Below are 26,512 nucleotides of genomic sequence, written 5' to 3' on the forward strand. Positions count from 1 at the left end.
AAAAAAAAAAAAAAAAAAAAAAAAAAAAAAAAAAAAAAAAAAAGAAAGAAAGAAAAGAATAAAACAGAATCCATGTCTTACAGATAAGCAGGGTCTAGGGTAAAAGAATAATGATTGTATCTTTCTTTGGCTTTCATCACTTCGTGTTTGAGTGAGGGGTAAGAAAACATGACAGGCAGGAATGGACTTGGATTGAGGTTGCAATAAGAGATGAAGCCTGAAGGAGGGTTTGAAACAAAAATGAAGCACTCGTGTGGGCTGATAGTACCTGGTCACAGAAACACCATTAATTCCTTTGACTTGACTACATCTGTTTCTAACTACAATCACTTTGTAGGATACCTCTAGGTGACCTGGACTCTGAGTTTGGGAGGTTTCTTGGATTCTTAGGAAATCATGTGGCTTTAGTGATAAAGTGAAGCAGGGTGGTAAAAGGATGCAAAGTCAGCTGGTTTCAGAAAGGCTCTGAACTGTGTGTGTGTGTATGTGTGTATACAAATATTTATCCCTAACAGAGTGATGTATACCGGGCTGCCTGATGAAAGATGACCCTTTCACCTCTGTAAATAACCCTTAAAAGCTGTACATAAACTTTTAAAATTGCTTTTCTTCCTTTCTCCATCCAGAATTTATCTTGGTCTTTTTGGGCTGAGCCCTTGGTCTTTTTGGGCTGCAAAATATCATAAACTGGGTAGCTTATACACAACAGAAATTTGTTTCTCACAGTTTTGGAGGCTGGGAAATCCAAGATCAAGATGCTGGTAGATTTGGCATGTGATGAGGGCCTGTACCCTTTTTCATCTATGGTGCCATCTTCCTGTATCCCCACATGATAGAAGGGGCAAGGGAGCTCTTTAAGGACTTTTTTTTTCCTTTTAGAGACAAATTCTTACTATTATGCCCACACTGGAGTGTGGTGGCTGTTCACAGGCACGGTCATCGTGCACTGCAGCCTCAAAACCCTGGAATCAAGCAATCCTCCCACCCCAGCCTCCTTACTAGCTGGGACTATAGGTACATGCCACCATTCCCATCTCTGAGACTCATTCATGAGGGCAGAACTCTGCCTTCATGACCTAATCTCCTCCCCAAAATCCCCATCTCCTAATATCACCTTGGAGGTTGAAGTTTCAGCATAGGAATTTTGGGTGTGCACAAATATTCAGACTGAGCAGAGGGAAAGCAGGCAAAATAATTTGTTGCAGTGGTCACAGCTCCTGCCCAGTTTTCATGGCCATGTCTTCGGCCACTTTTAGCCATGAGCCCGTAGAGAGAGAATAGCTCAAATTATAATACTTGGGCCTAATGATGTGTATGTCAGTGACTTTAACCACCTGGACATTCAGCTTGTATTTCTAAGTGAAAATCATATCAAGAGTTATGTCTGCATTCAGAGTTTTAAAGTAAACAATGTCAGTTAAATAACACATTGTAAACCAAAAATAAAATTCAAACTCCCCTCATCCATCTGATTGGAACCCTCTTCTCAGCCAAGCACATTCCAAAGTTAACCTGAAAAACGAGTTCAGGCCATGATGAGAAGTGGGAGCTGGACGTGCCTCATTTGTGCCCTCCTCCCTTTTGGAATTGCTGATAGGACAGACTCTAAGTCTGTTAAGAAACATTTATAGTCTATTCTCTCTGAAGCCTGCTACCTGGAAGCTTCATCTGCATGATAAATCCTTGGTCTCTACAACCCCTTATAGTAACTCAGATATTCCTTGCTATTGATAATAACTCTTTCAACCAATTGCCAATAAGAAAATCTTTGACTCCGCCTATGACCTGGAAGCCCCCACTTCCAGCTGTCCTGCCTTTCTGGACTGAATCAATATACATTTTACATGTATTGATTGATGTCTTATGTCTCCCTAAAATGTATAAAACTAAGTTATGGCCCACCACCTTGGGTACACGGTCTCAGGATCTCCTGAAGGTTCTGTCATGGGCCATCGGTCACTCACATGTGACTCAGAATAAATATCTTCAAATATTTTACAGAGTTTGACTGTTTTTATCGACAGCATGATGCTAGCATATGTGTTTCATTTTTAATTTGAAATAGTAGATATCATAGTGATCTTTTCTGGACTGCTTTTGAGTAGGAAGAAGAAGAGCAAACTCATTCAGAAGCCTGGATACTACACTTGAGTTATTTAACAGGGTCTGTCACTTGAAGTGGGGTTTGAAGGCTGTGTTGAGGAATAAGCACAAAGATCTTGGGCATGTTCACTAGAGAATAGCTTTCCCTTCTCTGGCAGCGATAATCATATCCCCACCCATTTTTCATGGAATGTTGAGAAGTTGGCACATCTTGAGTTTCCCAAGAGAAAGCAGCACCACTTACTTCTCTTTGTCTTTGTTTCCTCTTTCAGTCCCAGCAGAAGTGCATCGTGATCTTTGCCCTGGTGTGCTGCTTTGCCATTCTCGTTGCACTGATCTTTTCAGCTGTGGACATCATGGGAGAGGATGAGGATGGACTCTCAGAAAAAAATTGCCAAAATAAATGTCGGTAAGAGGTAACAAACAAAAATTCTCTTTTAGGGGGTGGGCAAGAAATCCAAAGAGGGCCTTGAATAATGGAAAAGAAGATACATAAACACATGTTAGTCATCCAGGCTCCCCTTGGCTTAAGCTGAGGCGTGAGTCTGTCCACTGGTGCTCTTACTTTTAGGGCAAGTAATGAGTAATCATTGAATTCACTTTACAGTCTGGTCATATTCTCTGCAGGCTGGTGGGCAACAAAAAATTTTTGTAACAGTCTGCATTTCTAGAGACCACTGTATATGAGGTTTGTTTTGGGTGTTCTATGATGAGCCTGTAAAAATGAGTGACCCAGTGGACAAAGAACGCTGTGCTAGTTGTTCCATCAAATGCCAGTTAAAAAATACACGTCTCAGGGAAAATTCTAACTTAAAGTTAGGGATTGAGGAAGTAAGTGTGTCTATGAGAAGACACACGTCTCCTCAACTTGTTCCAATTTAGCACACAGTTTGTTTTTAATCTAGAAACTACAATAGCTTTACTCTTTTATGTATGCATTATGTCTCTTCAGTTACATTAAGTAGACATTTCCTGGGGGCCATTGCTGACCAGCAGAGACATCACAGCGTAGTCTCAACCCCAGAAATCTCCTCATCAAATTCTTCTCTGAGCTGCTACTGTTTTTTCAGATTCGGGGAGGGTGAAGAAAAGTATCAAAAACAGGCAGATAAATAAGAGGTCTATTTTTATATACATATTGCTGCAAAGCTGAAGTGAGGCCACTAAATTACAACAGTAATTATGAATTAGAGCTTATAATAAATTTAAATTGTTATATTTCCCCAATGGAAAGCATTAGCCTAAGACCCCCCACCACTTTCCTAACGTAAAGTAAACAACAACCTTATAATCTGTATGTGAGTTTTATCCTGGATATTTTGCTTTGAGGTTGAATGTTCTGGTGCAGGAAATGTTCTGAAAAGACAATTGGCAATTTTTTTTTTTAACCTATGGTACCTTATAGTCTAGTTACTAGGCAACACGCATTATATACAGAACAGAGCATACAAGAAAGGAATCAATACACATTTTAGATTTTCTTCCTTCATGTTAGAAAGGTATTCCATAATATTATGTAGCCATAAAAGGAACAAGATCACGTCCTTTGTAGGGACATGCATGGCTTTGGAAGCCATTATCCTTAGCAAGCTAAGGCAGGAAGAGAAAACCAAATAGTGCTTGTTCTGACTTATAAGTGGGAGCTAAATGATGAGAACACATGGACACATGGTGGGGAACAACACGGCCCAGAGCCTGTTGGAGGGTCGTAGGGGGAGGAGAGAGAGCGTCAGGAAGAATAGTTAATGGATGCTGGGCTTAATATCTGGGTGATGGGATGATCTGTGCAGCAAACCATCACCCACATTTCCCTAGGTAACAAACCTGCACATCCTGCACGTGTACCCCTGAACTTAAAAGCTGGAAATTAAAAAAAGGTATTTCGTAAATACATTTACTTTCCAGACTGGATTTAGGTGAAAAATTGTTTCGTGATTACTGTAATGAAAGCAACAGAAGAACAGTAGATGACTGTCATCTTTTGCTAATGCTGTTGCATGTCAAATATACATAGACAAGGGGACCATGACTCCTATTTATTGAGAACACACTACTTCTCTCTCTCCTCACCTTCAAGTGAAGAGTGCTATGTATTTTAAATGCAAACCCGAACACCTAGAAAGCAATTTCATGGAGATCAAACCATAGCAGCTTCCTTAAAACAAAATGCCTGATCATGTCAATGCACATTACCAGGTATTGGTAATTTTCAACAGCAGTCATTTTTTTTTAACTTGGAGGAAGCTAAAATTTGCTTTAATTTTTATTTTTAACTCATGTAACTGGAACTGGGGTCTGGCTATTTCTTCTTCCAATCAGTAACTAAATTCTAATGACTTAATACTACTACTCCCACCATCTAGAAAATATTATTCTAGCTACTATGCATTGTCTTTTCCTGTGGGTGGTTGGACTCACTACTCTGGTTACTAGATAACATATGTCATATATATATGTGATATTGTATACGATATATGATTGTATATATGTATATATATGCATGTATATGTGTTTATATATGTATATGTGTGTGTGCGCGCGCACGTGTGTGTGTGTGTATATCTATATATATATATATAGAGAGAGAGATATCTTTTCCAAAACATATGTCCCCTCTAGGTCTTACCTCTGCAGCTTCTTGCCCTGTGTCCTGGGTTTCTGTTCTGCATTCTCAGACATTACAACATGCGCTTCTTGTATGTCTGCCCCAGAACTGGTGTCTTGCTTCCCCTAACTTCATCCCCAGGAAGTTTCTACCTTGGCTCCTCTCTCCAATGCACAGGATGAGGAGGTAGGGTTACTGCATCTCTTTATACCCCAATCCAGTTTCCAACCTGTTGTTTCACCACCTTTTCTGGATTATTCTCATTTGAATTTGATTCAGTCTTCCACAAGCTCTTCTCCTGATAGGGTCTGAGGACAGCTGTGGGCTTTAGGTCAGTGTTGACATCAGGATTGACAGAATCCTTCTGGAAGTCATACTCTGCCAACGGAGGGTACTCCAGGTGGATGCAACGTTTCTGGAGTTCTTCAATCATTTCCTGGGGAGTGAGCCTTTTGTGCCTGGCTAACAGACCTCCACCCATCCATCTCATCCCTTGCCAATGTTTTTAGCAACTTAAGAATTTACTTCCCAAGACTCTAGCCTTGCCATTTTTTTAAGCATTTCAAATTTAATGTCCACTTCACCCTCACACCTACCTGCCAGCAAGCAACTCCACTTCCAAGCTAGCCTAACACAGTTAACAACCATGGACTTTGAAATTAGGAAGATCTGAATTCAAATCTTGCTTCTACTACTTACTAGCTGTAAGCTTGAGGAAGATATGAATTGAATTATTTCATTCATCTCCTATCAGCAGAACACCAAGAGACTGCACAAGGAGTTACAGTAGAGTCGTGAGACTGTTGCGGCAATTTACGGTGGTCACAACTACAATGGGTGATATGGTTTGGCTGTGCACCATTCAGACCTCAACTTGTATTGTATCTCCCAGAATCCCCACATGTTGTGGGAAGGACCCAGAAGGAGGTCATTGAATCATGGGGGCCATCTTTCCCGTGCTATTCTCCTGATAGGGAATAAGTCTCACGAGATCTGATGGATTTATCAGGAGTTTCTGCTTTTGCTTCTCTCTCATTTTCTCTTGCCACTGCAACTTTTCACCTGCCATGGTTCTGAGGCCTCCTCAGCCCAGTGGAACTATAAGTCCAATTAAACCCTTTTTTGTTCCCAGTTTCAGGTATGTCTTTGTCAGCAGTGTGAAAACGGACTAATGAAATGGGGATGTCAGAGAGGGTCTGGGAGAGTGACCTGACATAGTGAAAAGAATAAATTCGGCGTGGGACGCCTCTTCACCCTTAATGGGTTATGAAAGCTCTTTTAATTTCATTTTCCTTAAAAATGATAGATTAAAATATCTGTCTCACAAAGTTTATGAGGATTCGGTAAATTGTATAAACCCATGGCAAAGCATCAGAAAACTCATTAAAAATAATATGAAAATGTTAATTATCTCCTTGTTCCTCCAGAGAGTCTAGACATTCCTCTTCTCTATTCACAACCTACTTCCTTTTCCTCTCACTTCTTCACTTATCCTGAATCTATCCTGATTTTAGTGTTTGGTTCTATGGAAATATACAAAGACAAATCACACAAGAGCAGAGGCTATGTAGTTAGAGCTTGCTGCAGCAAGGGAGTTACCCACCATCAATTGTATTTTGCAGAGACTCAGAGGCAGGCAGAGAAATGGGAAAACTTAATAGTGGAAGAAAGAAGGTTCTAGGTGTGCTCTGATTAGAGGTTATTGGCTTGGGTAGGCTGTAGGTGGGATAACTAGAAGTGACATCCTATGCAATTGGTTAGAGGGTCATACTTGACTTTTTCTGGTTGATCCTGAATTGGAAGTAGGAACAAAAATTAAGGAAGCTATTGGTCATTAGTCAAGTCCTGGCCATTTGGGGCCAGTTGTTACAGAAGTGATTGTTTAGCTTCCTGGATTGTTACTAGAGATAGCATTCTGACTTCCTACAAGTCTCACTTACAGCAGACTGGCTTCCTGGACTGGTTATTGCAGATAAGGGGTTAGTTTCCTGGGCAGGAGCCTACAGATTGTGCAGCCTTCATATATGATTTGGTCATTGTCCATTTGTTTATTCAATCTCTTACTTCCCTGAACCTCCTGATCTGTCAACCCCTTCTGTCTTAATTTTCTTCCCATCCATTTGCCAGATCATGATTAGCATACCGCCATGCTTCCTGCAGCATCCTGAAGTCTCACTTGGATTTTGTTTTTTTTTTGCCTCAATCTGACAGCCAATTCTCAAACTGGTTGACTCCTGGTTTTACCCATCCTTGTCCTCAGGGCAACCTCAGCCATTGGTCCAGGCCCTCATAAGTCTGCAGGGAGAGTAGGTTCTGTTGTTCAGTTCTAGATTCCTCCAGGCAGTCATGCCCCTGTTAAAAGAGGTGAGGGCTATTTGGAGATGCCGCATTGAATATACTGGCACTGACACAGACCTGTACGAAAATCCACTGGTCTACAGAAGTTCTTGAGCATGCCAGTCTCAGCTTAAACCTTTCTCTAGAGAATTCCAGTTCTTCCTTTCATGACCTCATCCCTTTCCTGGAGCTAACCTCCCTGGACTCCTTCCCAGACTTTATCTGAAGGAGGCGCTAACTCTACCCCATGATGCTCAGTTTCCAATTACTTTGTACTGAACTCCAGTGTGTTCTCTTTCTGCTTTTCTCCATGTGTTGTCACTATCATAAAGTGCTGCTTGCTCAGTTCAACCTTTGCTGAGATCTTATTACTTTATCGTTAAACTCCCTCTGTGTGTGTAGCGCTCCTCACTTCTGAAAGTTGAAAGAATATCAACATTTACAGTCTGTCAGCATTTCATCACAGTTTTGACAGTCTCTCCCCAAGACCTCTTCATCTGATGTACTCCTTCTAAACTATAGTACTTTAATTCATGTTATTTCTGCTGACTAGCCTTTCTGTCTTCTAATAAGATTCCCATTCCGATTCATTCTGCCCACTCAATGTTTTTCCACCTTTCATATGCCTCTCTAAAAACCATGTCTGTCTCCCTGTAAAAAATCCTTATGTTTTTTGTCTTGTTTTATTTCTTCCCCCCTTTGTATTATTTTGCTGCTAGATTACTGTACTAATAGTGGATAATTTTATCATAATTTCCCTCACAAATCTATAAAATATCACAAAACATCAAAGGCTCTAAATTTATTTTCCAAATGTCTTTTAATGAGTCTCAGTTGTATTACCCCAAAAATAAGACCTTTGGCCTCAGTAAATGACCTTTGTCTCTTTGTACTGGATTTCTGGGCACTTCCACCATTTCCCAATATGTTTTAAATGATTGATTTGGTCCTTATAACTTTAAATCTCCGTGTCACTTTGATTACCTGAGGGAGTGAAAGACACATTTTCTAGTTTCTACTAGTAACCTACATGTCAGTAGGCCTGGGACATCACTGATAAGTAAGGAAAGTTCAAACTGCTAGTTTAGGTTGCATGCATCCTGTGACTTGGTTATTTTGCAATTCGCTAGTGCCCCTAATCATCCTCATACCTCATTCTTGTGAGGAGTAACCACACACGGTGAAGTTTCCCATACATCATGTCCTCAGGGACCAGCAGAGACATTGGAGCTGAGCTCCAGGTGCTGCTCAATTGCAGAACACCTGCTCTCACATGAACACCCACCCTTTCAGAGGAGAAGTCTTCATTTTGTATATATAGCTACTTCCATCTTCCCTACTCCCCCCACAGAGCTATCCTACATCAGTCATTTTCACTTGCTACTCCCCCACTTGTTAGAGACACTGTTAGACACTCACTAGAAGAGGGGCTTTTGTTGCTACTCCTCCCTGATAAATACATACAGAACCAGTCAGCATCCTTCTCCCTGACTTCAGGCCCAATCCTCATGACAATGTGGAAATTAATTTCTGCAAAGTATCATTAAGCAAGCTGAGTAAACATACTGTCTTGGGTGGGCTAACATTGCCATATAATCATATCGATGAGCATGTGTCACCTATTTTATCTAGGTAGTGATGGCAGCCCCTGTTCTGGACCTCCTCACACTTGCCTCTCGTCTCCCCATGCCTGGGTGGCTACCGGTCTAGGCTGGCTCACTCTTGCCCATATATCTTCACATCGGTTTTAGCTTGCTCAGTTAGTCTGAAGTATGAAGGAAATGGAACAACTCAGTCTGTCTATCTGTATCTCTATATCTCAGCCTCTTTCTCTAACCTATCTAGTCCCCATTATTCCGGAATCCAGAAATTTTCTTTCATCCTAAATTGAATAGATTTGGGTCTGTACAAAAGATGTTCCATGTAATCTTATAGGTTGGGTAACCAATGTATAAGTTTCCACAGCAGTTCTCCAATAAAGAGTGTCTTAGACCACCAAAGTCTGGTCACAGAAAGTATAGCAAGGGCCAAATTCACTTTGTTATATACCACCCTTTCACACACAGACTTTTTATGCATCCTTTCTAAATTTTCACGTTTCTCTATTAAAAAGCTGACTTATCTACTTTGTTTTTCACATACTTTATTTGCTGAATCTCTTCCTCTGACCTTCATTTCTTACTCAAAAAATATCTACAGATATCTAGATTTATATCAATAACTCAGCTGCAGCTTCAGCATAGTACACACATAATTTGGTTCATCAATATATGACATTCCTAGAAGACAGTATTGAAAGACCACTTTATGTGTTGACAATTACCTCCTAGTGTTTTGTCACTTTTCTGTTTAGTATCATGACCTTAGAGTGGTCTTAACAGAGTCAGCTCACTCCGGTGGACTTTAATCATTGTTTTCCCTTTTAATGCCCAAATTGTCACTACTTGGCCAGTGAGAGCCACCTTTTGTACTTTTTGACACTATTCCAGGTATCTCTGAGAGCAGCCTTGCTTTTTGGCAACACCTAGCTTTTCTAGTGCTATTTTAGATTAGCTTGCTTTGAGACATGGTATTGTCTACTTTCAAATGAGCCCTGGTTCCTTTTCAGGAAGACTTCTATTAAAGACCAGAATCTAAGTTCTGTGGGTGTCCTTATATTGTCATCCAAAGGTATTGGTGATGGACACAGTGATACCACAGAAAACATTCTTAAACTGCAGTAATGAACAATTGTATGGTACTAAAGAATTGTTCAGCACTGACTGAACAGTACTTCTGCCTCCCTCCTTCAATTCACTCCTCCTCTCCCTTCATTTCTTCATATTCCAGACATAGGCATGTGGACTACAGGGCCAGATTACCTGGGTTCGAATCTGGCTGTACCACTTAGGAGCTTTGCAATCTTGGGGAAGTTTCTTGATTTTACTGTGCCTCATTTTCTTTTCATCTGTATATTGCAGACAAGTATTGGGTCTTATGTGAAAGGCTTCTGTAAAGACTAAATGTGTTAATGTGAGTACCTTTGATACAATAGCATCTGTCATATAAATGTTCAATAAATATCCACTATTATTCTTCTTACTAAGGGACAGAAATTTATTGTGGGCATTTGCAGGAATTTTTTTGTTTGTTTGTTTGTTTGTTTGTTTTATTTACTTTCATCTTACTTTGCTCCAAAATGGGGAAGACCTTATTATCATTTTTCATCCTTTTCTTAAACTATGAATTTTTCCCTTTATCTACATTAACTTTGATCTATTCTGCTTTGTATTGACAAACCCAACTATGTTTTTAAATTACAGTTTGCTCCCAAATTTAGAAGATCCCATTTGGTTTTGGCTCCTTATTTGATATCTGAGCACTCTTCTGACTGCCTAAAAAAGAAAAAGGTAGTCTAACTTATTCTTCCTACCCTAGAGGAACTCCAAAGAATGTAAAAGCCTAGAGCCCTTGATACTACAAATGGATTTCTAGTGCACTAAATGAAAAATAGCGATGGAAAATAGAATAAAGACAAAAACTATCTCTAGAGCCTTTGTTTTATGTCCTCTCCTAGTTTCTTCATTTGAGCTGACAGTGAGCCTATCGCCTATATAATATTCTGAAGTATTTTCCCTTTTATCAGTGCCAGTATCTATTTCTTCCGGGATTTTCTAAGATCTAAGGGGAGAGATAAGCATTTATGTTTAATTTACGATGTTAAACATAAGTGAGTCCATTGATCCATTTCTTATTGGCTCCCTGTCTTCTCCAGTTGTAAATCCCTTCTACTTCCCTCCCCTTCCCTTCCGTGGGTCCCTGTTTAGAGATGGCTTTGGTTGAGAAGATGGCGTCCACCTGATGTAACTCCTTCAGCTTTCTTTCCAACTCAGAATCCCCCAAGTGACTTCATTCATCCTTCCCTCCTTCCGTTTTTATCTCAGAGGAGGAGATGTTCCTTTCCTTTTCTAAAACTAGCCCCTCTGTCAACACACTGGATCCTGTGGAAATAAATGAAGGCCAATCCCATGAGAAAAGCAAAGGTTATTTATTCTGAGCTTCTGTAACAAGAGACTCAGCCACCATCACTAGCATTTTGGCAGAGACTCAAGGGCTGGCAGAGTGGGAAAGCTTTGTAATGAGGAGAAATGAATACTACACGTCACTTTCCCTTTTGAGCCTCTGTGCCTTCGAAGGTCATCTGCATTCTCCCAGAGTCCTGAGCTGAAGAACTTCATCCCATTTCGATTCTTCACTTTTTTGCCCCCTTTCTCCAAATGAAAGTCCATTTCTGTAATGGGAACTCTGGCCTTTTATTGGAGTTACCAGCATTTCTGTTCGTTTGTTTGTTTCCCCGAATAGATCAAAAACTCCCTGAGAACAAGGAACCCAACTATCTGTCTCTCTTTGTGCCCCATGCAGTCTCTCACACCGGGCTGAACAGCTACCTTTTTTTAAGTGGGCAGTAGTTTCCATGAAAACATAAGTATAAATTACAGAAAGAATAGTGTTCATTGAGATAATATGTATTATTACATTACTTTATTATTCCTCCATAGTAGAATTTGCCTTAGATCGAACTGAGAATTATGAGAGAAGATATAATAGTTTATGGATTATTTATGTAAAGACTATCATGTAGAAATGAGTTAGAAAAAGAAACTTGCAGGAGAGTTGTTAAAATGAAATAGAATAGTCCGATGCTATACTTTTATTCTAACTATCATCGAATAAATAACTGTTAATAATGACTGGAAATGGGAGACAGCTTGATTTTAAGTGAAGGAAAAGAGAAGTCTCCAAACACATTGAAATACAGATATTTTTATGCTTCTGAACTCTGCTCTCCCATGAGATAGCATGTGTTAATATTTTCATTTCACCATTGAGTCCAGTAAGATTCAGATTTCCTGAACTATGAGATTTGATTAGCCCAATACCCGAAAGTATTGTTTACATTCCACAGCTAAAATTTAAAAGACTGTGTTAAAAATAATGTTTCATCTTTAGCATTTAATATTTAAAGGAGGAAATCCGAGAGAGTGTGACACTCCATGATGGTCTATAATTACCACTCTGAGAAGCGGCAGAAGCTAATTATTTCAAAGTTTTGATTTTAATGAAACTTAATATACGATTAATGATGTTGACATTTCCTATCACCAGGTTTGTTCTCCAAAAAGATAATTTGAATGTGATATATACTTTTCAAAAAGTTCACCAAACCCTCATAGGCACAATCATACCTGATAATCATGAATAGTGTTGAAAACAGAAAGTATAGTTGTGTTTTCCACAGACAGCCTGTTTCAGCTGTCTTGTCAGGAAAGGACCCTACGTGTAATCATTCTCGTAGTAACAGCTAAGAGCCCAACCTGAACCTGAGGCAATAGGAACATTGATAGAGGGAGTGGAGTGGGAAGAAAAATAGAGAAAACTGGAGTTAGATGTGCCTAATGGGTGTTCTTATATTTTGGTTATAGACCTGTAATTAGAAAATTTTCTAATCAGAACTTCTAGTTAAAGTAATTGCCATGGTCACAAAGGCTATATTGAGAAAAAGTTTTCAACAGAAAAATCTGTTAAAGAATTCATAGGAACTCAGCTTCCAAAACCATAGAATTCAGACATTTAGAAGGTTGCAAGGTTGGAATGCAGCATTTCAGAATGGGTTTATGCTTCCGAGGGGATCTTTGAACTGTGAGTCTAAAAGCCATGGCAGCAAGCAATAAAAGATTCTGCAAACCAGCCTGAACTACAAATCCAAAGCTAGTTTTCAGATGTGACTCACCCAGGATGCAGGGATATGTTTGCAACGTGAAACTTAGGTTCAGATGACCTAGGATAGGTTTCCTGTTGTCCCTTCAGGCTGATGAAGTCATCTCAACTCAGCCTCCGTACTCCTGTTTATAAATTAATGAGAAGTTTTCTTCCATGCTGTAGTGAGACAGAAATAAGATAATGCATGTGTAAAAGATTGCAAAGTGCTTTACAAAGTGAGATATTATGATTTGCTTATTTATTTATTTATTTATTTATTTATTTGAGACAGTGTTTTGCTCATGTTGCCCAGGCTGGAGTGCAATGGCGTGGTCTTGGCTCGCTGCAACCTCTGCCTCCCAGGTTCAAGCGATTTTTCAGCCTCAACCTACTGAGTAACTGGGATTACAGGCACTCACCACCATGCCCGACTAATTTTTGTATTTTTAGTAGAGACAGGGTTTCACCACGTTGGCCAGGCTGGTCTCAAACTCTTGACCTCAGATGATCCACCTGTCTTGGCCTCCCAAAGTGCTGGGATTACAGGTGTGAACCATCATGCCTTGCCAATTCACCTGTTTTTTTGAGCCACACTCTCAAAGGTCAATAGCATCCAGTGTGAGAAATGTCATTTTAAAAATATAATCTACTGCATCATGAGGTCTATACTTTTATGAAAATAGAAGAGAAAATAGAAAGTATTATGCAGATGCTTTCTTATATTTACCTTGCAATTCTCAGAGCCATCACAAGCCATTGAGAGGCTTCAATGGTCTGGCCCTCACTGGGCAGCAGAGGTCAAGGTGAAGTGGGTGAGACATGCCCAAGAGCTCACTCAGGCTGCATCCAGGAGACCTGATTGTGCCTCTCAGCTCGTCTACCTGCTGTGCAAACTTGGTCTTTTAAGCAGCCTTGATTTGCGTGTAGAATGACGGTGACCATACTAGTACATATTCTACAGAGTTTTATAAAAAAAACAAAATGAATGACGGTGTATAACTTGTTTGACCAAAACAGAGAAACGTATAGATCAGAGATCCCTTCCTTCAAGGTTAATCTAACAAAACTCATCATCTTAGATTTATCTCATTTAACTTTGCTTGTTTTATTACATCCGTATTTTCAAGTTATTGCATTACATCCTTGCCTTTTAAAACAAGTAACTATGTAGGCAATTGAAAAACTAATATATACAGATGATAATAATGTCAACAATTCAGTTTTACAATGAAACAGTCTCCCTCTTATTGCAGGCCCTGTGTCCCCTTGCCCAGAGGCAAACACCGCCCATACTTCCTTATATATCTTCCCAGAAATATGATTTTGTATGTGGATATTGTATTGTGCATGTCTATGTATCAGTCCCGTTTTTCTCACAGATGGGATCATATAGACATGATGTACCATGAACAATTCTTTTTCCACGCCTTTACGTATTAAGACATATAGATCCGTGGTTGCATGGCACTCATTGTATGAATATCATATAAATAATTCAACTAGTCCTTTATTGATTTGAAAGACATTTAGATTCCTTGGGGGTTTTGTTGTTAGCATAACGATCAGTGCCATGATGTAGATCTTTATAGATCCTGGAACACGTTTAGCCTAGGTAGTAGAATATCTTTAAATTCCTAGAAATGGACTTGCTGGGTGTAAGGGTAGATGTGGTTTAATTGTGGATGGACAGACAGTACAAGCTGGATTCCCAAGGGTCTGTATCATGAATGTTATGATTACTTGTTTTCCCCATGATTGTCAACATCACATATTGTCAAATTCTTTATCTTTGCTAATCTGATAAAACAAAAAATTGTATTTTTAAAAATTATGAGAAGTGTTGAAAGGCTCACATGCTTATGAGACATGTTTACTTCTTCACCTGTGGCTTGCCTATTCGTGTCCTTTGCATAGATAGGAGAAATATGGTTTGATAGAGGATTCAGTAAAATATCAACAAATTAGACCGATACAGTAATCAAAATAATTATTGTATTAGTAACAAAATAACATCACTCACACAGTGCATCTAATTTATCAGAGAGATATAATTAGATTTTGGAGCCTTTCTTTTTCATCATACTAGAAATATCGATTTGTAGGAGATTTTCAGAGGCAGTTATTAATGTTTTACTTTCATAGAACATTGAAAATTGATTATTTGTGCATAGATGAGGTGAACTTTCACTGTGAGCTCTTTGCTTCAATAATTGTAACATTTACTCTATAAGATGAATCAGGACTGTCCCTTATTGCAAATGATGTAATTTATTCTGAGCACTCTTTTAGAAATATTGCAGTCTGGGATATTCAATCATTTGGCTAGATGTAGCTTCTATACAGATGCTTTCTTATTCTTACCACGCAATTCTCAGTGATGCTATTTACTAGTAACTGAAGTTAGAGTCAACTATCATATTTTGACTTGATTTTCACATTATTTAGTCTCCAGGCAGATCTTGGTAATCCATTCTTACTACAAAAGGATCTACAACTACATCTCCAAATGGTGTGGACTGTGGTTCATGACAAATGACCAGTTCTTGGATATTATTTGGTGTTATGACAGCTATCACTTATTGTGTATCTATAATATACCAGCCACTGAAAGGATCCAGTGCTATCTCATCGATTCTTATACTAAGGCAGATATTGTGATGCTAATTTTACAGATGAAATAAGTTTAAACATTATTAAATAATCTACCCTAGTTAAGGGGTCAAGCTGGGTTCCATTAGGGAGGAAAAACTCTTTCCTTGACCTCTTGGTTTCAGTGGCAGCAGCCCTGAATATTGAACTGACAAAATATAGGATAACAGGAGAAAAAGGTTTATTTCATATACATATAGATGGGGTCTCACAGAAATAAAAACTGTAGAGAGGTGGTCAGACCCAAACACTTGGATACTAATTTTACAAAAGGGCAATTCTTATCCTTTGCATACATAGGAGAAGTATGGATGCAAATTTGTGGAGAAATAATAAGACAAAGAAAAAGAGTTTTGAGCTTCTAGAGGAAGTAAATTGTGGAAAAATAAATGTATGTGAGAAGCTACTGGAAGATAAGGGTAATTTAGTAAAGTTTGTTTCTACAGCCCCATCTTTCTGCCAACTTTCTGTACTGTTCATGGCCATGAGTCCATGAAAGGATTCACAGCAGTCCTTGTTTCTCAGGAGTTTCTGCTCTTAGTCAGATAAGGGAGGTTCCAAGAAGGTTTCTTTCATCTCAAAATAGTCTGTATGCCAAAGTGGCGTATTTTGGGATGGCATATTCTGATTCCTTTCCGTTTAAATCCAGCTTTGACTGGCTGACCTGATTTTTATGCTCCCAGGGTCAAGTCAGGGCTGCTGCGATGAGGGCTGCCTACCAAAGGGCAGAGTGATGCCACGGTGTCTGCTACGTTGTCCAACACACTGCATGCCTCCACGGCCCAGGGAAGCTCATTTCATGGGGTTTCCTGTAGCACACATCTTGCTGTCAGTCTCTGCCTCAGTGTTTTTCTTTTATTTTATCCAATAACATGAGCATCTTCAATTGTTAGACTTAGTTGCTGATGCATACCCCCCTTAATTTCCTGGACCTTCTGGGATGGGATGGAAATGTATAGTAGGTGTAGATTCAGGTTTTATGAGAGTAGATGAAGTATCTTATATCCCAGAAATGAGATCCAGGAAGACATGTTGATTCTGAATCACTATAGCCCCTCACAAAGCTTGCCTATACAGTACTGTATCCCAGGTCGTAACGCTGGGCTTCTCTCTAGATCTCCCCACCTTGAAACTTTTTCCTCATGTACTGTTGGTGAGAGTGTAGATTAGTATAGCCACTATGGAGAACAGTATGGAAGTTCCTCAAAAGCTAAAAACATATAGTTATTTACCATATGATTCAGCAATTCCACTACTGGTTTATATCTAAAAGAAAGGGAATACAATGTATCAGAGTTACCTCTATGCCCACATGTATTGCAGCACCATTCACAATAGCCAAGATATGGAATCAACCTGAGTGCCCATCAGTGGATGAATAAAGTAAATGTGGTACGTGTGTGTGTGTGTGCGCGCGCACGTGCGCGTAATACAATATTATTCAGTCATAAAAAGGATGAAATCCTGTAATTTGTAGCAACATGGGTGGAACTGGAGGCCATCATGTTAAATGAAATAAACCAGCCACAGAGAGACAAATATCATATGTTCTCACTCATATGTGGGAACTGAAAATGTGGATTTCATGATGATATGGAGTAGATTGGTGGTTACTAGGGGCCAGGAAGGAGAGAGGGGACAAAGTGGGAAAAAGAATATAAATGGATTTATTACCATTGAACCTTACACTTAAAAGTGGTAAAAAATGGTAAATTTCAAAAGGTTGTTTTTAGACAAAGAAACTCCCCTAACCAGTCCCTGGTACACTCCTGCCCTCGTCCTCTGGGAGACCATGGTGCTGAGGTCTCCAAGGGTTTCCCTAAGGACCCACCAGAGACATTGCCCAGAGGACAGAGACCTTCCCAGTGAATGCGTTGCTGACGGTTGAAACTTTTCTGTTGGTTTCACTACTCAAAAAATGAAAAAAACATATTTCTGAATTTTGCAAGCCTTTAAGATATAAATCTTTGCACTGCATTTTCTTATAGCCCAAATTCATCTGAAGGCTTGGGTCGGGAGATTGTTTTTGTACATTAAATAGGGGTTAACTTTGAGATCCTGCAGGATCCTCTGCTTTGTTATGTACAAAGTTCTGCTACTCCTGAGAGTCAAGTCCCCTGCTGCCTGAACAGCTCCATCTTTTGACAACGCCCCTTTTAGCAACTTCCACCCTCTGCTGTGGTCATTCCAAATGTTTTCCTGGGCCCTAAAAGCACCAAACTCTCTCAGCCTCAGTGCCTCCCTGTCTATTGCTTTCTCTGCTGGTCACAGCCTTCCTCCTTGTCTCTATCTCTTGGGTTTCACCTGAGGCAACCCCTCCTGCAGGAGACGTGCTCCATTCACCTTGTTCCCTGTGAGGTTACTGTCCTGGGTGCTACCACACTGCCCAGAGTTGACCTCTGTTATATTACTTGGTATCTACGAGTGAACATCAAGTATTAGTTTTTCCAGTAATGTAATCAGTCGTCATAGGAGGCTTATTTTACAAAATTAGTATCACAGAGTCATTGAAAATTCCCATTAGAAATGTGGACTAGAAACACTTCAAACTTTAGCTCAGTGCATAATATTGAGCTGAGCCACTTGACGTAAAAGTTCTTTGGGAGTTCGGTTGTCTTTCCTTTTATACTGTTATTTTTAAAAGGCATTGCACTGGTCATGAGAGAAATGCAAATGAAAACCACAATGAGATACTATCTCACACCAGTTAGAATGGCGAGCATTAAGAAGTGAGGAAACAACAGATGCTGGAGAGGATGCGGAGAAATAAGAACACTTTTACAATGTTGGTGGGAGTGTAAATTAGTTTAACTATTGTGGAAGACAGTGTGGCAATTCCTTAAGGATCTAGAGCCAGAAATACCATTTGACCCAGCAATCCCATTACTGGGTATATACCCAAAGGATTATAAATCATTCTACTATAAAGACACATGCACATGTATGTTTATTGCAGCACTGTTCACAATAGCAAAAACTTGGAACCAATCCAAATGCCCATCAATTATAGACTGGATAAAGAAAATGTGGCACATATACACCATGTAATACTATGCATCCATAAAAAGGATGAGTTCATGTCGTTTGCAGGGACATGGATGAAGCTGGAAGTCATCATTCTCAGCAAACTAACACAAGAACAGAAAACCAAACACCGCATGTTCTCACTCATAAGTGGGAGTTGAACATTGAGAACACATGGACACAGGGAGGGAAGCATCACACACTGGGGTCTGTTGGGGTATGGGGGGCTAGGGGAGGGATAACATTAGGATAAATACCTAATATAGATGATGGGTTGATGGGTGCAGCAAACCACCATGGCATGTGTATACCTATGTAACAGACCTACACATTCTGCACATGTATCCCAGGACATAAAGTATAATAATAAAAGGCATTGCCAAGTGAGGGACTTTGCCCCCCTAGTTTTAACCTGTTAGGAATATTATGCACAGAGCACTCTAGGACTCTAGAAGTGTTAACATCAAATGTCATGGATCTGTCCAAATATTTCTAGATGAATAAGTATTGAGTTCGAACTTTGGTCCGAGATTAATGAAAGTTGAACCGGGGGGTATTTTGAACAATCTAAGACACACTCAATTTATGTGTGAATCAATCTAGCCTGGAAATGTAATATTAAATGTTGATTATGTTGCTTTGTATCTGCTGTGTCTCTTTCCAGGCTCAGGCATTAGCAATTCTGTTTTCAGAGGCCTCAGTTTTCATTCTGTCTTGGGAATCAAGGGATGTTAGAAGGTTCCTTCCAGAGGGCAATTATTTTTTGGCATTTCCATGAGAGATGAGTTAAGACAAGCCTTCTCAGATGTGTGCTTTGTTATTCTTTTTTTCATTGACCCTTTCCTCCCTATTACAACTTTGGTGAAGAAGGCAGCAGTGACATTTGTCCTTTGTATACATTACTGTCAAGTTTTTATTCCATGTTTAATCCTAAAGATGTCATGGAGGGCAAGGTCTTTTGCTGCTGTCCAGGGGTGTCCATTTGGTTAGGCTGGTAATGCAAAACTTGAGACACCGTGTCTTAATCTCTGCACGCTAAACTCTGTTCTCTTCTAGAACGCAGGTTTGTTTGGGTCAGGAACCCTGTCTTATTAATATTTGCATTTCTGGCAGCTGGCACAGTGCCAGTGTGTGTCATGTACTCAAGTGCTGAGTCAGTAGTATTGAACAAATGCAGTGCTGAAATAGCATATCTGACCCAGTAGTACCCCACACAGAGTGAGTGCTCAAAAAAATATTAACCCAGGATAAAGGATGAAAAAGAAGAAGGAAGTGGTTTGGGGTAAGAAGGGGAAACTGGACCAGGGAAAGGGAAGCTTTCAAATCTCCACTTGATTTGCTGAGGAAAATTGGGAAAACCACCCAATTTTTCCTTGTTTATATCTTCCCATCTGTAAAATTATGAGATCATCTAAGATGACCTCCAAAATCCCTTTTTCCTCTAAAAATATGTCTATGAAATGCCAAAAGATTGAGATAGGTGATGATGTATTTTATTAACATGTATGAAAAATGCTCATGTATAGCCACAGAATGTTTAACCCGTTAGCTTTTTTTTTTTTTTAACATCTGTCAATGTTCAATGGATGGATTTCTATTTTTTCAATCTGTCAATTTTTAATAAGGGTCTACTTTGTGTAAGGACTGTGCTAATGCTAGAGATACAAAGAGGAGTGATGACCAGTTTCTACCCTCAAGAATATGTGAGAGATCAGTGAGTTAAAAAACAACTGCTCTTCAGCATAAAAATGCTACAATGAGGGATGTCCCTTGTGCTAGGGAGTCACAGGAAGGAGCCGCTGACTCTAGGGGATGACAGAGCAGGTAACTGGATTCAAACAATTTCAGGCTTCCAAGTAAGGGCCACAGCATGTGCTAAGATTTGCTGATGTGAAAAGACTCAATGTTTTCATGGAATGGAAGGGAAGGAGGGATAGGAGACACAAATAACACTGTGACCACCATGTGAAAGTCACACACACCAGGCTTGGGAATTATTTTGAAACTAACTGGGAGCCATTAAACAACAAGAATATGGACACAATTCTATTTGTACTTCATGGAAAAAGTTAATAATAATATGGCTGATGAAGGAACCATTTTTTTCTCATAAGAGTATACCTGGATGCCTGTTGGAGAATCTCCCGGGTGCTTATATAGTGCATGTGCTTAGGTTTCAGTCTAATTCAAGAGGATCATAATTTCAATGGGTTTGCCTCAGAAATCCACATTAAAATAAACCGTCTTGCAACTTATGCAGTTTAAACTGTGGGAACCACTAGGTAAGAGAATGGAGAGTTAGTGGCAGGAAACTCATAAGCATTGAATCTCTGTGAGTCCCTTAGTAGCCGGTTGATCTTAGCCAAGTTACTCAACTCCTGTAAAGCTGGGTTTTCCCTTCTGTAAATGGGTTTAAGAATACCTGCTTCATAGGGTTTCAGTAGGGATTAGTCAAGATAGCATACATAAAGCCTCTGATGTACCAAGTTTGGGAGCACATCACAATCACCTAGAGAACTTATTCAAACTCTGTGCATAAGGTGTAGAGGACTCAAGAAACTCCCCAGAAGATACGCATTAGGAACCAGTAAGAGTTAACTCCTCTTCTCCTAAGGCAGACAGTCAAGATATACAAAAGGGGATATCTAATGAACTAAATGATTCTTAAGGTTTTAATTCAGATGCCTGATTATATCAAAGTGTAGATGGAGAATGCAGTTCTATTTTGAACATGGTAATGTCCCATGGATCACCTGAGTGGAGATGACCAGAAGCTGGTGCTGCATGGTGGACAAGGACCTCAGGAAAAAGCCCGAGGTGTTGATACAGAGTGGGTTGGCAAGTGGTAGCTGAAAAGGACATAGCTCCCCAGGAGTGGATGAGGTGGAGGATAAGAGGAGGCTTCAGGACTCACCTTCACATAAACACCAAATTTAAAAATTGTTTTAGGAAAAAGGCCGGGCACGGCGGCTCATGCCTATAATCCCAGCACTTTGGGAGGCTGAGGCGGGTGGATCACCTGAGGTCAGGAGTTCAAGAGCAGCCTGGGCCACATGATGAAACCCATCTCTATTAAAAATACAAAAATTAGCCAGGTGTGGTGACAGCCGCCTATAATCCCAGCTATTTGGAAGGCTGAGGCAGGAGAGAATCACTTGAACTTGGGAGGCAGAGGTTGCAGTGAGCCAAGATCACACCACTGCACTCCAGCCTGGGCGACAGAGGGAGACTCTGTCTCAAAAAATAACTAAGTAAATAAAACAAAAAATGTTCAGGAAAAAAATTATTGAAGAAAATGGAAAAGAAATAGGAGTAGGAAGAAAACCAGGAGAGGGCTTTATTTGAGAAACACCCTGAAGAGACTCTCAAATGCCACAGTAAAATCAAGTGAGACTGAAAGTTGCTCTAAAGCAGAAATTCTGTCTTGCCAATGATGGGCTCTTTGGCCATGGTAGTTGGTTGGGTGGCAGGTTGATTCTGGAGAAATACTGGTATCTTTGCCTTTGTATTCTTACCTGAAATGCCTAATAAAACCTCAGAGGCAGAAAGTAGTTCTTTACTACTCTTTGAGTGAGAAGAATACTTCCAAGCATTTCTGGTTCTCAAGAACTGTTTTTCATATCTCTCTCTCTCTCTCTCTCTCAAATGTACTATGCAAACTACAACTCATCACTGTTTTAAGGATGGCCATATACATATAACCATGTAACTGTTTCATATATATGTAGAACACATAAATATGTGGAACACACAAATATGTGGAACACACATGTAGCACACATGTAGAACACATGTATGTAGAACACACAAACATGTAGAACACATGTGTGAACACATGTAGAACTCACATGTAGAACACATACATGTAAAACATATATGTAGAACATACTTGTATAGAATATGCATCTATATGTAGAACACATATGTAGAACACACATATATGTAGAACATATATATATACATGTTCATCTTGGTAATCTAGAAAAGGTTGTGTCCTCTGGAGAAACACAACAATGGTTCTTAGTACAAAAACCAACACCCACTCCTAATAGTTTTCTTTCTAGTTGTTAATGATTGACTATTTAGTTACATCTTTATTCCTTGATATATATATATATTTTTTTGCTTTTGTTTTGTTTTGTTTTTAGCAACAGGGTCTCCTCTGTCACCCAGGCTGGAGTGCGGTGGTGCAGCCATGACTGCCTGCAGCCTTGACCTCCTGGGCTTAAGCTGTCTTCCCACCTCAGCCGATGCATGCCACCACACCCAGCTAATTTTTTTTCTCTACCTAGAGAGGCAAGGTCTTGCTATGTTGCCCAGGCTGGTCTTGAACTCCTGGGCTGAAACAATCCTCTGCTTAAGCCTCCCAAAGGGGTGGGATTACAGGCATGAGCCACCGTGCCTGGCTCTTGATAGAATTGTTAATATCAAGATGGTTATTCTTCTCTGGAGTAAGAACATTTCAGGATAAAATAATTTACATTTTGAAAGTTAAAATTCCAAGTGCACTGAACTTCATATGGCAGATGATGACAATTAGACCACAAACTACAACTCATCAGTGTGTTTTAAGCATGACCTTTTTGCCCCCTAGTAAATTTGAAATGTACAACTCTGTTGTAACATTTTCAAGGAGTCAGCATATTTGAAATTCTCTGTCTTGAGTTTTATTATTTGGAATTAGCTTTATTTAAAACTGTTAAAAATAACGAGGGACTGTTCAGCACATGGTTCTGTTCTAGGGCTAAGATAAGGAATTGCAGCTCACTATACTTTAAGTTTGGAATAGCAGTCAGTAAAGAACTCTATATTGTCAAAATATTATTCTATTTGCTCATTTACTGAAGAAATACATCAAATGAGCTATGCAGTCATATATATTTAAAAAAAAAAAAAACTCATATACAAGATGGAGGCTGGTGCAGTGGCTCATGCCTGCAATCCCAGCACTTTGGGAAGCCAAGGTGAGAGGCTCCCTTGAGCCTAGCTGTTCAGCCTGGGCAACATAGTGAGACCCTGTTTCTACAAACAGTTAAACAAAAAAAAAGTTAGCGCCAGGCATGGTGGCTCACGCTTGTAATCCCAGCACTTTGGGAGGTCGAGGCAGGTGGATCACGAGGTCAGGAGATCAAGACCTGGCTAACACAGTGAAACCCCATCTCTACTAAAAATGCAAAATTTAGCCAGTCGTGGTGGTCTGCACCTGTGGTCCCAGCTACTCAGTAGGCTGAGGCAGGAGAATCGCTTGAATCCAGGAGGCAGAGGTTGCAGTGAGCCAAGATTGCGCCACTGCACTCCAGCCTGGGCAACAGAATGAGACTCTGTCTCAAAACAAACAAACAAACAAAAAAAACCAGATGTGGTAACACACCCCTTAGTCCTAGCTACTTGAGAGGTTTAGGTGGGAGGATCACTTGAGCTAGGGAGGTCAAGGCTGCAGTGAGCTGTGATCATGCCACTGCACTCTAGCCTGGATGACAGAGTGAGACCCTGTCTCAAAATCAAAACACAACAACAACAACAAAAAACTTATATAAAAGATGGAAAGAAATAGCTAATAAAATAACCAGAAGAGAATATAAGCAAATATCAAGATCTTTTTTCAGCAGTGCAAAGTTTCAAGCAGAGAATGGGCTGTAGTTTTTAGTTGTAGGTTTTCCTAAGCCAGAAGGAGGGATGGGGGAGGATTTAAGGCTTATCTGACAGGAGTATATGTTAGCATCTTTAAATAAATGATATATTTTCTCATTTTGATTAGACTAAAAGAAGTCAGTTAACTTACCCACATACGAACAGGGACCAGGAATCCAGTCCCTGACTCTTATGACTCTAGCATGACCCTGTGTTTTCACCTAAAGGAAGAACAGCTTTGAGCCACAGTACCTCTATCTTTAGTATGCATATACTTAGCAGATACTTTGGACTTTCAGAAACCAGTCAAAGTCCTTCCCAGCAAATGCTTTTGAAAAAGCAGGACGTGAACAACCTGAGTAATTTTGTTTCTGATCAGAACAATGTAAGGCCATGCACATGGGCTCATACCTGTAATCACAGCACTTTGGGAGGCTGAGTGGGGAGGATCATTTGAGGCCAGGAATTCAAGACCAGCCTGGACAACATAATGAGACCCTGTCTCTAAAAGTTAGTTGGGTGTGGTGACACATGCCTGTAGTCCCAACTACTTGGGAGGCTGAGATGGGTAGATCACTTATGCCCAGGAGTTCAAGGTTACAGTGAGGCATTATGGTACCACTGCACTGCAGCCTGGGTGACAGAGTGAGACCCCAGCTCTAAGAATAATAAAAAGAAAAATAAATGTTATGTGACTATAATAAAATAAGAATTTCTGACTTATAACTGGCTTTTGAAGTAATTTAAGAAGAGCTTCCCATAAGTTCTGAGAACGTTGGGATGGCAGGGAAGGTGTAGGTCTCTGGATGTCTTCTGCCTATTCTGATTACTCCAGATTACAAAAGCCCTCGAGGTCCAGGCACTGGGAGCTGTGTAAGCTGTGGCAAGGGCTAGAATTTGTAGAGGACCAGAGTCCATGTTTGCCAGCATGAAAGGGTTCAAATTCAATTAAAAAAAGAATAAAAAACTTGAACCCAGCAGGCGGAGGTTGAAGTGAGCCGAGATTGCGCCACAGCACTCCAGCCCGGTGACAGAGCAAGACTGACTCTCTGTGCCTCTGACTCTCTCTCTCTCTCTTTGACTCTCTCTCTCCCCCTCTCCCCACCCCCTCCCTCCCTCACTCCCTCCACCCTCTCTTCCCCTGTATATATATATATCTCACCATGCAGGCTTAACACTCTTACCTATGGAGTCAGCCCACTCACCGTCATTTAGACCCGTGCTTTGCAGTTACAGCACATTGGTGTATAAAAAGTTATTTTAGAATGTAGTAAGACCGGAAAATAATAAACTAGAGTTTGCGCTTACTTTTATGGATGACATAGGACCACTTACTGGAGGTGGAGGATGTTTTCTAGCCTCATGCTCAATACACATTTCATAGCTCTTGTAACCACCCCATGGGTTCTTCTTGCCTGCTATCCAGATAAAGCCAATTTATTGAGACATGGGAATTGCAATAGAGAAAGAGTTTAATACACATAGAGTTGGCTAAACAGGAGACCAGAGTTTTACTATTAATCAAATCAGCCTCTCTGAAATTCAGAAACTAGGGTTGTTTAAAGCTGTTTAGGCAGGCAGGAGCCTAACGAATGGGGAATAATGATTGGTTTGGGTCAGGGATGAAATCACAGGGAGTTCAAGCTGTCCTCTTGGGCTGATTCAGTTCCTGGGTGGTGGCCACAGGACCTGATCAACCAGTTAACTGGTCTGGGTGGGGCCAGCTGGTTCATCAGAATGCAGAGTCTGAAAAATACTCAAACATCAGTTTTAGGTTTTATAGTAGTAGTGTTATCTATGGGAGTATTTGGACATGTTAGGAATCTTTTGGCCTCTGGCCGCCTGACTCCTGAGCCATAATTCTTAATCTTGTGGATGATTTGTTAGTTTTACAAAGGCAGTGTGGTCCTCAAGCAAAGAGGAGGTTTGTTTTAGGGAGGGGCTATTATCATGTTTACTTCAAAGTTAAACTATAAACTAAATTTCTTCCAAAATTAGTTCAACCTACACGTAGAAAAGAACAGGGCAGCATGGAGATTAGAAGCAAGATAGAGTCAGGTCATGTTTCTTTCGCTGTCACAATTTTTGCAAAGGTGATTTCACGCAAAGTATGCACTTTACAAACTTTGCTTTTAGCAAAAAGTAATTGAAATCACTTTTGTTTGGCATGCAAACTCATTTTTTAATGGAAATTCAGTACTGGCTTTGATCATTCTAATGAAATCATCTTGCTTTTTACTCACCTGAGTTTACGTTATCTGGATTAATTCCTTATTTTGGATTTGGACTGAAAGCTCTTTTTACATTTTAACTGGCTGTCATTTGCCTCAAAGTAGTGGTGAAGGGTGCCTCTTTAAATGCATTTACAACATATTGCTTTGTTGTGAAGGGGAGGGTAAAACCGAAATTGGTCATGTTTTCTTC

General features: G+C 40.0%; 1 protein-coding gene across 3 annotated transcripts in view; it reads left to right on the plus strand.

Moving 5' to 3' along the window:
* PLD5 (phospholipase D family member 5) overlaps window positions 1-26,512 on the plus strand; it is a 422,250-nt gene that overhangs the window by 160,198 nt on the left and 235,540 nt on the right. For 2 of the 3 annotated variants that reach the window (XM_023216268.1, XM_023216269.1), the window contains exon 2: window positions 2,376-2,512. In XM_023216268.1, coding sequence (XP_023072036.1) covers window positions 2,376-2,512 — 137 coding nt within the window. Of the gene's footprint in view, window positions 1-2,375; window positions 2,520-26,512 lie in introns of all 3 variants that reach the window. The other variant, XM_023216270.2, reaches the window with a different exon arrangement.

The sequence above is a fragment of the Piliocolobus tephrosceles genome, chromosome 1 (genome assembly GCF_002776525.5).
Source record: "Piliocolobus tephrosceles isolate RC106 chromosome 1, ASM277652v3, whole genome shotgun sequence".
Classification (NCBI taxonomy): Eukaryota; Metazoa; Chordata; class Mammalia; order Primates; family Cercopithecidae; genus Piliocolobus; species Piliocolobus tephrosceles.